Raw genomic sequence first — 12,679 nt, forward strand, 5'->3', positions numbered from 1 at the left:
CCATGTCTTTAAGTTTTTTTCTGAAGATTTTTCATTTTCTTTCTAAGCTGCCTCTGTACCATGGTTATTCATGATATTTGTCTACCTTGGGTGTTCATATTTGATGGATTCCTTCTCTGTCTAGGCATCAGTGTGAGAGTGTCATATCTCTAGCAGATTAATGTGAAGAGGTCTTTCCATTCTTTTTCAATAGGTGGTACTGAATTACAAGGGTATCTTGTTTATCTGTTTTGTTTTGTTTTTGTTTTTAGCTCTGTGAAATCCCAGTGTTGTCCATCAGAGCTAGACACTATGGTCAGTGTAGCTGCAGTGCATGGAGTTTGGGAGGGCTGGGAGAACCTGCCAGCTTCTTTGCTGTTTTGTTCCCCCTGCGACCAGACTCTGGGATTGGTTAGAGTATGTATACTCTTTGTTTAGGGGAAAAGATGATGCTGTAGTACTAGTTCTCAGGTTTGCAGATAATGAATTCTACAACCCAACAGCAAGGACAAAGGGAATCAAGTCCTGGGAAGTTAAGGTGAGGTGGCCAGGCTCTGTAGCTTTGTTTCTCTGTCTGAATTGCTAACCACCCAATAACCACAGTCATGCTCCTGTGCTGTGTCCTATCCCAGGAATGTCAGCTCAGCTGCAGCTCTTACTGTGCATTCCTGTAGGAGTGACCACTGGGTCTTTTTGCCCCTCCCGGCTAAAGAGCGTGTCAGCTACAACCAGCTTCCTCCCTTCTCCGAGCTGAGCCCTACTGTGAGCTCTCAGCTGCCGAGCTGCATCCCTGGGTCCTATCAGCTTCTCTTCCTTTTCTCTTCTCCCTTTTGCTCCACTAGCCCACCTTGAGAACTTTCTTTTTTTTTTTTTTTTTAATATTTTATTTATTTATTTTTAGAGAGGGAAGGGAGGGAGGGGGAGAGGGGGAAATTGTGGACACTTCAAGGGGAGAGACCAAAAGGATCTCTCACTCTGCCTTTCCTCTGATGTCATTCTTTCTCCCAATTTTTATCTTCCACACATGGGTGTGGGACCAACCATTTCAGGTCTTTGGCCCTTCTACTAGTCTCCACGTGGCTTCTTCTCTAACTCCCTAGTTGTAAGACTTCCTTTCAGCCAGATTTCAGGCGGTTCTGAATGATGTTCTGTAGTTAGTTGTAATTTTCATGTGGTTGTTGGAGGAGTTGAATACCATGTTTATCTATGTGATTTATTAAAAGGTAGACTAGGCAAACATCTAAAATGACTTAATCCCAGGATTCTATGGTTATATTTTGTTGGTACTATTAAGAGAAACAGGTAATTGGAATAGTTTTTCTGTTCATTTATGTTAACATGGCATTGCTACTGAAGAACAATGACATTTTTATAAACTAGTGTTACTGAAAGAATGGTCTACAGACTGTTCGAGGTAAGTATAAAAATTTAGAATAATCTCTTAGAAATTTTGTTAAACATTTGACATTGTCACAACATCCAACTGCATTATCATTTATCTAGTAACTTCTGTTTTTATTGTGTTGTATTGTATTGTATTGTATTTTTAAAAAGATTTTATTTATTTGTTTTTAGAGAGGGGATGGGAAGGAGAAAGAGAGGGACAGAAACATCAGTGTGGGGTTGCTTCTTGAGCACCTTCCTACTGGGGACCTGGCCCGCAACCCAGGCATGTACCCTGACTGGGAATCGAACTGGCAACCCTTTGGTTCACAGTCAGGTGCCCAATCCACTGAGCCATACCAGCCAGGGCTGTTTCTATTGTATTTTTTAAAAAATATCAGTCCACAATGGAGTGGAAATTTTTATACAACACACACACACCCCCCAAAACTGGCCCCTGAGGTAATCTGAGAAGCATTGATCTGGACAACCCTCAAATTCAAATGATCAACTCTAAATGATCAGCAATAATCTTAATTTTGGGTTTTTTTTTCCGTAAAGTATATTGTATTGATTCTGCTAATACAGTTGTCCCATTTTTTTTTCTCCTATATATCCCCCTCCACCCTGCACCTACCTCCCTTCCTTCAGCATTACCCCGCCTTAGTTCATGTCCGTGGGTTGTACATTTAAGGTTTTTGTCTTCTCCATTTCCTATACTACTCTTAACCTTCCCTGTCTATTATGTGCCTACCAATTATGCTTCTCATTCCCTGTACCTTTTCCCCCCATTCTCCCACTTCCTCTTCCCCACTGATAACCCTCCATGTGATCTCCATTTCTGTGATTCTGAAACAGGAAAAGCTGGTGTTCGTGCTGCTGGTTACCTACCAGACCCAATGAACAGAGGCAGGGTTTAAATCTTTAGGCGTGCTTTATTCAGATGGCCTGTGATCTGAGAAGACAGTGGGTTTGTACTCTAACAGACCATCTTAAATTCCATTTTGAAGTGGCTTTTTACAAGGAGAACAAAGTGTAGGTAAGGGGGTTGGAATTCAGGGAAAACTTAATTGGATTAAAGAACTGCAGCATTCTTGCCCTGGGTGGTGGCCATCCCACTCTGGAGTACAAGGGCTCAGATATCTTGGATTGCTTGCAGTCCCCCCCAGGCACAAAGGTGGAACTGCTTGTGGTCTCCTGGAGTCAGGGTGGGTCTTACCTTCAGTTCCTGAAACAACGGCTTTTACCTGCATTGATTACTAAGCCTATTAGCTATTGCTTAAACTAAGTCCTCCATCAGTTCTGTCCCTGTTCTAGTTGTTTGCTTAGTATTTGTTTTTTAGGTTCAGTTGTTGATAGTTTGAGTTTGTTGTCATTTTACTGTTCATATTTTTTATCTTCTGTTAGAAAAGTCCCTTTAACATTTCATATAATAAGGGCTTGGTGATGATGAACTCCTTTAACTTGACCTTATCTGGGAGGCACTTTTTCTGCCCTTCCATTCTAAATGATAGCTTTGCTGGATAGAGTAATCTTGGATAGAGAGGTCCTTGCCTTTCATGACTTGGAATACTTCTTTCCAGCCCCTTCTTGCCTGTAAGGTTTCTTTTGAGAAATCAGCTGATAGTCTTATGGGAACTCCTTTGCAGGTAACTGTCTCCTTTTCTCTTGCTGCTTTTAAGATTCTCTCCTTACCTTTAATCTTGGGTAATTTAATTATGACATGTCTTGGTGTGTTTCTTCTTAGATCCAACTTCTTTGGGACTCTCTGGGCTTCCTGTACTTCTATGTCTAGTTCCTTGGCCAGATTAGGAAGGCTTTCCTTCATTATTTGTTTAAATAAGTTTTCAATTTCTTGCTCTTCCTCTTCTTCTTCTGACACCCCTATGATTTGGATGTTGGAACGTTTAAAGTTGTCCCAGAGGTTCCTAAGCCTCTACTCATTTTTTCAAATTCTTATTTCTTCATTCTGTTCCAGTTGGATGTTTATTTCTTTCTTTTTTTCCAAATTGCTGATTCAAGTCCTGGTTTCCTTCCCTTCAATGTTGGTTCTCTGTATATTTTTCTTTATTTCACTTTGTATAGCCTTCACTTCCTTTATTTTGCAACCTTACTCAGTCATTTCTGTGAGCATCCTGATTGCCAGTGTTTTGAACTCTGCATCTGATAGATTGGCTGTCTCGTTGTTGCTAAGTTCTTTTTCTGGAGTTTTGATCTGTTCTTTCATTTGGGCCATATTTCTTTATCTTGGTTCACCTGTTATATTGTAAGGAGTGGAGTCTTAAGTATTCACCAAGGCTGAGCAGCCCACTTCATTGAATCGTGGCACTGCATGTGGGGGAGGGCCAGAGAGGGAACAGTGCTGCTTGCTTGGCTCTCACCCCACTTTTTACGTCACTTCCCTCCCTTCTCACAAGCAGATTGTGCTCTTTCAGGTGCTGATTCCTGGGTGGGTGGGCTTGTGTACATTCTAGGATCCATGGGTCTCTCCAACCAACTCTCCTGTGAGACTGGGAGTTCCTCCAGCCACCACAACCCCCACAGATTTTACAGCCAGAGGTTTTGAGGCTTTAATTTCTGGCTCTGGAACCCTGGGCTGCTCCCCAGTTGTTCCTCCTGGTTTATCTGCACACGAATGTGGGACCACCCACTCTGTTAGCTGCCACCTTGCTTGCCCCAGTTAGCCAGCCACTGCTGCCTTGTTGCAAGTCCTCTCTGCCTTGGTTTCTCATCTCTACCTCTCCTACCAGTCTGGATGAATGTTTCTTTAGTTCCTTGGTTGTCGGACTTCCATACAGTTTGATTTTCTGGCAATTCTGGTTTTTTGTTTTTAAATTGGTTGTTATCCTTCTTTTGGTTGTGTGAGGAAGTAAAGCATGTCTACCTACTCCTCCATCTTGGCCGGAAGTCCTCTACTCATAATCTTAACTTTGTACGTGGGTAACAAGGTGCATATTAAACTATTTTGCTATTTTTAAAAAAATAGAATAGGAGGAGTAACAGATGGTTTTCTCACTATTTTCATTTGCACGAAGATGTCTCCAGTCAGTTATTTTTATAAGGGATAATTACAGTCTAGCTAAGGAAATGTTTGTTCTTAGAAATATCCAGTATTTTTAGTTAAAAGGGTAATATTGTTTTAGTTTGGCTTTTTGGGGGTTACCAAAAAGACTTGTTTAACTTTTGGATCTATTACTCCGAGCATGTTGTCCCTTTATTTGTGTTTTCTGAAGTGATCTCGTTTAGCCTCTGGAATAACCATAGGACAGCCAGCCTTTATTGGCCGTTTCATTGTGCACTAGAGCTATTCACAAAGTTGTTAAAGTGAAGTTAATGTTAGGACTGGGTCTTATACTGATAAAGAGTTAAAACTTTTCTTCAAATACTCTAACATATTGGAAAACATCACTAATATGGGTAAGCAGAAAACAACCATTTACTGAGTTACTGCAAAATTAAACTACAAAATAGTAACTTTTTTTGTCAGATATAAATGGAGCATTTCATTTATTCAACCTTTTTCTACCAGACCCTGGCTAGGGTCTGAGATATAGTAAATTGCAATGTTTTCTGCATTTGCAGAGCTTACTTTATTGGGGAAGACAGATGTTAAGCAATTAATTGTAACAAAAAAGAAAGAGGGAAAGTATTGAGTCGTGTGGGTGTACATATGATGAAGACTTATCTTAGGCTAGACAATTAGGAAAAGGTGGGTATGCGAGAAAATACATCTAATAAATAAACAGGAGAAAATGTTAGCCTACCTGATGGTAAAATAACTAATTAGAATACTGAAATGCCATTTTTATATGAAATTAAGGAGTTTTAAAATTAAGTATTTCCTGTGAATTAGTATTTGGGAATTATTACTATCATTTTAAAGTCACATAACTTTTAAAAAACAATTTTTAACTTTTTAATATAACCCTACTATGGACTTTTTAAGGAATTAAGGAATTTTTATTAAGGCGGTAATGCAAAATGTGAATATCCAAAAATAGGTGAACAGTTAATTGATGTAAGATCTACAAATGGAACATTGATCTATTTAAAAATAATAGTGAAGAGTAAGCAGCAGCATGGAAAAATGAATAATACACTAATTGGAATATAAATAATTTTTATCATTAAAACTTTATAAAATTATAAAAATCGTCTTATCCTGTATAAGATGAAAGAAAGCACATCAAACTGTTAATGGTGTGGAGTTTTAGTGATTTCCACCTGCATTCCCCCCAACCCTTTCTAGCTACCAGAATCATCTACATTGTATCTGGTCTTGTAAGGTCCCTTCTGAAATACAGATTTGACTATGTCTTTGTTGTTGCTCTTGCTGCTTATAGCTCTCCCACGTCATCACACTTACATTGACTATCAGGTAAATTCAAAATTATTGCCTTAACATTCAAGACCTGTCATACCTTTTTTCTCAAACTCCTATTTTCCCTTTCCCGCAGCAAACTATTCTCCTTGTCCTGCCCTTCCTTTCCCATTCTCTAGCTCATGTAAGTCTATTCCTCTTTCAGGGCCACAAGTAAGTATTATACTTCCTTGAAGTCTTTCCTCCCCATCCCTTTTTCTCACAAATTAATCTGTTATTTTTGTCTGTTTCTTAGGTCCTCTCAGTGTAGTCCTTACAACATTGTATTATTATAGATATATATATTTTTTCCAACACGGAAACTACGGATAGTATGTCACCAGTGATTGTTTGGCACGCAACAGACAGTAAGTAAGTAGAAATTGGTTAACTGTCAGTGCTTTTAATCTGTTGCAGGGGCATTTATGTAATGAGCCTTTGGATATGTACAGTTATTTACACAACCAAGGGATTGGCATTTCACTTGCTCAGTTCTACATTTCATGGGCTGAAGAATATGAAGCCAGGGAAAACTTTAAGAAAGCAGATATGATATTTCAGGAAGGGATTCAACAGAAGGCTGAACCACTGGAAAGACTGCAGTCCCGGCACCGGTAAGCTGCTTCTCTGGAGCTTGTTTAAACTCTTTGAAACTAGTGGCTATAAATGGTCGTTTTTACATCTAATAAAGTGCTCTCCATGGATTGGTAGGTTTACTCAGTTACTACTCAGTTTTTTAAATGGCATATTTAACTTTTTAATTTAACATACAGTAAAATTCATTCTATGGTATACGGTTTACAAGTTCTCACAGATGAAAAGAGACACGTAACAATTATGATGACTGTGATAGAGACTAGTTCCATCACTCCATGGAATTCTAGAATGCTGAACCCTTCGTGGTCAACACTGACTCTCACTCCCAGCCTCTGGCATCAGCTGATGTATTCTCTAGCCCCATAGTTTTGCCTTTCCATAATGTCATAGACGGACTGATACAATATGCAGTCTTTTGAGTCTGGCTTTTTTCATTTAGCATCATGCATTTGAGGTGTAAGTGTTCTTTATGTATTCCGATACAGGTCTTTTGTCAAATAAGTGATTTGTAAACTTCTCGCAGCTTAAGTCTGGTCTATTCATTTTTTAAACAATATCTTTTATGGAATAAAAGTTGTTAATCTGAAGAAGCCTAACATTGAGTATTTCTTATGGATGATTTTGGTATATCTGAGAATTTTGTCTCAGCAAAGGTCACAAAGATTTTCTCCATTGTTCTCATCTTGAAGTTTTATCGTTTCACTTTGTACATTTAGATCTGTGATCCATTTTGGGTTAATTGTTTTAGAGGGTTTGGGCCAAGGTTCTTTTTCTGTAGATGAGCCTCTATTTGTTTCTATGCCACTTGTTGAAAAGACTTCCTCCATAAATTACCTTTGCACATTTGTCAGAAATCAGTTTCAGTTTGATCATTTTTGTGTAGGTGTATTTCTTTTATTCTATTTTGTTCTATTGGCCTGTGTATTCATTTGTGTATACCACGTTATCTAGATTACTGTAGCTTTATAGTAAATCTGGAAGTCAGGTAACATGAATTCTCTAACTTTGTTCTTTTTATCTCTTCTAATTCCTTTGACTGTAATGTCTTGATTTTTCTCTGGGTTTATTTAAGATTTTTTTCTTTAACACTGATTTTTAGCAGTTTGATTGTGATGTATCTAGATGTGATTAACTTTGCATTTAATCCATTTGGAGTTTAATGAGCTTTTTGAATTTATAAATATATGCCATTCACAAAATTTGTAAAGTTTTCAGCCATGATTTAAAAATGTTCTTCTGCACCTCTATCTCTTTCTTCTTCTGGGACTTCAGTTTCACATATGTTAGATCTTTTGATATTGTCCTACAGGTCCCTGAACCTTACTTCCTGTTTTAAAAAATTTTATATCTTCTTTCTGTTCTTCAGAACGGCCAGTTGTTACTGATTTGTCTTCAGGTTTGTTTATTCTTTCATCAGCCCTCTTCATTTTGATACTGAGTCCATCCAGTAAATGTTTTATTTTAGATACTGAGTTTTTCAGATCTAAAGTTTCCATTTGATTCTTTTAATATATTCTGTATCTCTGCTAAGAATTTTTATCTTTCTACTCATTTCAGATGTTTCTACCTTTATCTCATGGAGCATAGTTATAATGGCTGCTTTAAAATCTCTGAAAACTTTTCATACCTGGGTCATCTTGATGTTGTGTCTCTTGGTTATCTTTTCATTTGAGAATTAGTCACATTCTCCTGGTTCTTTGTATGTCAGTAATTTTGGATTTTATCCTGGCCATTTATACCGATAACATATTATTACACTCTGGGTCCTGTTGGTTGATATTCTGTGGAGAATGTTGATGATTTTGTTTCAGCAGGTAACCAACATTCATATGGTACAAGTTCTTTATCGTTTTATGTGGGTAGTGTGTTGTATCAGTTCAGTTTTCAAGACCTTTGGGTTTGTGCTGGGATATTCTGGGACTTGGGCAGTGGTTTATATTAGAGCTCAGTTCTCACGACCTTTTTTGTGCTGCCTTGGTTCTGCCCTGTGCGTGCACAGCTGAGGAGTGAGTGAGTCCAGGGTTTGTGCCAGTTCAGGTACAGAATTAGGAGGTCCTCTTCTTCAGCTGACCTGCTCCCATATTTGTCCCATACCCATTGGCCCTCAGAGTTCCTCTTTCCCAGGCCTTTGGCCACAAAGATGAGATTTCTCTAGGAGTTTTAGCTTTCCACACCACCATTGCAACAATTCAGAACCACAAGAGAGCCCTGGCTGGTGTGGCTCAGTTGGTTGGAGCATCCATCTAGTAACTGGAAGGTTGTAGGTTCAGTTCCTAGTCTGGACACATACCTAGGATGAGGGTTTGATCCCCAATCCTGGTGCGATCAGGAGACAGCCAATCAATGCTTCTCTCTCCCTTCCTCTCTCTCTAAAGCCAATGAAAAAATGTCCTCGGGTAAGGATCAAAAACAAAAACAAACAAAAAAACCCCCCACAAAAAACCACAAGAAAAAAATAGAAGAAGGGAAAAAAAATAGAAGGGAAAAAAAAGAGGAAACAACCCTGTGTGGGTTGTTTCTTCAAGTTTGACTCGTCTCCACAGTCCACTTGCTTTTGTTTACTTTTCAGAGTTGCTTTTTTGTGTTATCTCGAGAGATTTTAATTCTAACCAGTGAGGGGGGTGCTATCATGGGCTTACTCCATGTTGGCCGGCATTTGCAGTTTATTTTTTGTTTTTGTTTGTTTTTACCCTTTTGTTAATACTTAAAACTTTGGCAGCAGCACAACTTTAGTCTTCAAACTTCTGCCAGTTTTGCTAAAGTGAAATGTTATGCTGAATGCAAATTTATTTCACATGATTCCAGAAAAAGGGTGAGTTGTGGGGGCGCTCTATGGAGAGGGAAAGAGACACATAAAAGACAGTGATAAAATAATGTGACAAGAAGTTAACAACTGATAAATCTACATGAAAGGTATTTGGGTGCTTATTTACCTTCATCAACTATAAGTTTAAAAAGTTTTATAATAAAACTCTGACATTAATAAATTCTGTAACCTTAGTCACCCTGATCTTATCCTCAGACCATCCTAATGGTGATCTTCAGAGGATTTTTAATTGGTCACACTTAGACATTTAAAGGGAGAAGCTTAAGCATTCTAGCCCAAACCTCTCATCCCAAGGTGGCTTCTTTATGCCTGAGAAAATAAACACTTTATTTGGGCTATTTCTGTATATTTCTTCCCTCATCCTACCCTTCTCTCTTGTTTTAACAAATTAGAAATTTGAATCTGGTGAGTAGTGTTTATCTCACTAAAAGTTAATTGTTCATTCTTTTCCTTTAGACAATTCCAGGCTCGAGTGACTCGGCAAACTGTGTTGGCACTTGAGAAAGAAGAAGAGGAGGAAGTTTTTGGATCCTCTGTACCACAACGAAGTACACTGGCGGAACTTAAAAGCAAAGGGAAAAAGACAGCGAGAGCTCCAATCAGCCGTGTAGGAGGTGCTCTGAAGGGTAAGTTTGTTCAATGTTATGGGAATCTCTTAGTCTCAAGTGGTAGGCAGATTATGTAAAGAGATAATGTATATGTAGACATTGTCCTAGTTTTCTGAGTACTAGGTAGCAAAAAGAAGGAGAGCTGAGATCACAGTGTGCACAAAAAACAAAATGTGCCAGCAATTTTGTGTCTTCATTAAGAAAAACCTAATATAGGAAGCATGAAGTGTTTCTATTTAAGTGTTATTAGTTGAAAAAAGATATATATTGTCAAAGTTTATATAATTAAAGTCTACACCTACCAAAACCTCAGAGAATGTATTAATTAACATAGTCTTCAGTCTTTTGGGGCTAGAAATTGGTCTGTCTTTGTACACCTAAAGATGAACAGTAAGCTATTTTTATTTCACTATTTTTTAGGGAAATTTTAGGTTCACAACAACATTGAGCAAAAGGTACAGAGAGCAATAAATTTTTATTAACAAAATTTGTAGCATTAGGCATGTAAATAAGAATATTTTTTAAAAATCTCTTATCCCTTCTTTGGTATCAACTTACAATATTTAGACTGTTTCTTGGAGATCCTAGAATGAGAGTATAAAGGAGTAGATGGTCCTAAAGAACATTTCATTCCGTTAACGGTGAAGCTTGATTGTAACAAGCAGCCCTATGTCAGAGGACAGCCTAGTAAATGGGCTAATTGTAGTTTGTCTTCTCTAGATTTGGTACAACTGATCCGATTTCCACTGACAGAAAAATTTGAATTGAAAAATGATGATTTAGGTTAGGTTCGTCTCGATAGAAGTAGACATTGTTAGAATGATGACTGAAGGAAGATGTAGTACTTGGGCTTTTATACCTGTGAACAGAGGATTGTAGAAGAGGGAAAGGGAGAGTGTAAGTAACAACACACAGTGGACTAAAAAGGTAACTAATTATTTTTTAAACTCTCTTTGATTCCATGGTAGTAGAAGTAACCTTCTCTGGCTTCTGAGTGGGATAATTAAAGATTTTACATGGTTTTAATGTTTTTCTCCTAGCTCCAAACCAGAACAGAGGACTCCAAAATCCACTTCCTCAGCCAGTGCAAAGTAATTCTAGAATCAGTATTTTTGATGAAAATGCTGATGAGGCTTCTATAGCAGAGCTGTCTAAGCCTGCAGCGCAGCCATGGACAGCACCCCCTTTGCCCAGGGCCAAAGAAAACGAGCTACAAGCAGGCCCTTGGAACACGGGCAGGCCTTTGGAACACAGGGTAAGGACTCAGATCCAGTGTACTTGACAATGTAACAAAAACTTCAGGTTTAGGGTAAGAGGAATATTTTTAGCACCTTTAAAAAAATTCCTCTTGAATAATTAGGCATGGTCTGCATCTTTTGTGTCAGAATGTAAAACTATGGTAATTTTGGTTGTCTTCTTCATCACCAGCATCATGGCAGCACAGCTTCTGTGACAGCTGTACCCTCTACGCTTCCCAGCTTTACTCCATATGTGGAAGAGACTGCACAACAACCTGTTATGTGAGTTTGATTTCCAGATTTTCTGAGGCGGGAATTATTAAGTGTGGGTAGAGGCACTTACCCTAGTTCCCAAAGGCATTTTCTTCTTTAGGGATATGAAGGAACCAGACGAAGTTTTGTGTTTCCTTTATGTCTGTGTTCCTTTGGGTATGTTAGGGTTCAGAGACTATTTGGTAATATTCTAATTGAGGAGTAAGCTTAATTGGTTTATATTTACATTTCTGTAAGTCAAAGTTAATCACTGTGATTTAAGTGAGATGTTCTACCTTTATTATTGACAGGAATTAGAAATTATGATAATTTTTTCTCTGATCCTGCCCCTTCAGATGTCTTTTGCTTTTTCTTCCTAATCCTTAGTGTTTCTGTTTATAAGAGAATGATAGATGATGACTAGTTAATCAGGCAGCCTGAGATTTGGTCTAGTACATGACCTTGTGGAATTCTAGTGCTAGACCGTATTCTGTCTCCCAGTGCAAGTCTCCTCATAACTAACCTGTAACCTGCGCTATGTGCTAGGTAGTACGACAGTGTAGAAATAGATACGATTTTTTTTTAATATATTTTATTGATTATGCTATTACAGTTGTCCCATTTCCCCCTTCACTCCCCTCCACCCTGTGCCCCCTCTCCCACCCACCTTCCCCCCCTTTAGTCCATGTCCATATGTCATACTTATGAGTTCTTTAGCTTCTACATTTCCCGTACTATTCTTGCCCTCCCCCTATCTATTTTCAACCTACATTCTATGCTACTTATTCTCTATACCTTTTCCCCCTCTCTCCTCCTCCCACCCCTACTGCTAGCCCCCCCTTGTGCCCTCTATTTCTGTGGTTCTGTTCCTATTCTAGTTGTTTACTTAGTTTCTTTTGGTTTTGCTTTAGGTGTGGTTGTTAATAATTGTGAGTTTGCTGTCCTTTTACTATACATGTCTTTTCTTTATCTTCTTTTCTTAGATAAGTCCCTTTAGCATTTCATAAAGTAAGGGCTTGGTGATGATGAACTCCTTTAATTTGACCTTATCTGAAAAGCACTTTATCTTCTCTTCCATTCTAAATGAGAGCTTTGCTGGATAGAGCAATCTGGGATGTAGGTCCTTGTCTTTCATGACTTGGAATATTTCTTTCCAGCCCCTTCTTGCCTGTAAGGTCTCTTTGGAGAAATCAGCTGACAGTCTGATGGGAACTCCTTTGTAGGTTACTGTCCCCTTATCTCTTGTTGCTTCTAGGATTCTCTCCTTCATTTTTACCTTGGCTAATGTAATTATGATGTGCCTTGGTGTGTTTCTTCTTGGGTCCAACTTCTTTGGGGCTCTCTGCACTCCTTGGATTTCTTGGAAGACTGTTCCCTTTGCCAGTTTGGGGAAGTTCTCCTTTATTATTTGTTCAAATAACTTTTCCACTTGTTG

At 38.5% G+C, this 12,679-nt stretch overlaps 1 protein-coding gene across 2 annotated transcripts in view; it reads left to right on the top strand.

Moving 5' to 3' along the window:
* The window catches only part of BUB1B (BUB1 mitotic checkpoint serine/threonine kinase B), a 66,088-nt gene that overhangs the window by 18,984 nt on the left and 34,425 nt on the right, over window positions 1-12,679 (top strand). For both annotated transcript variants that reach the window (XM_028507402.2, XM_036031651.1), the window contains exons 5-8: window positions 6,140-6,336; window positions 9,603-9,772; window positions 10,795-11,009; window positions 11,183-11,274. In XM_028507402.2, the coding sequence (XP_028363203.1) occupies window positions 6,140-6,336; window positions 9,603-9,772; window positions 10,795-11,009; window positions 11,183-11,274 (674 nt within the window). The remainder of the gene's footprint in view (window positions 1-6,139; window positions 6,337-9,602; window positions 9,773-10,794; window positions 11,010-11,182; window positions 11,275-12,679) is intronic.

This window comes from Phyllostomus discolor, chromosome 1, assembly GCF_004126475.2.
Source record: "Phyllostomus discolor isolate MPI-MPIP mPhyDis1 chromosome 1, mPhyDis1.pri.v3, whole genome shotgun sequence".
Taxonomy (NCBI): domain Eukaryota; kingdom Metazoa; phylum Chordata; class Mammalia; order Chiroptera; family Phyllostomidae; genus Phyllostomus; species Phyllostomus discolor.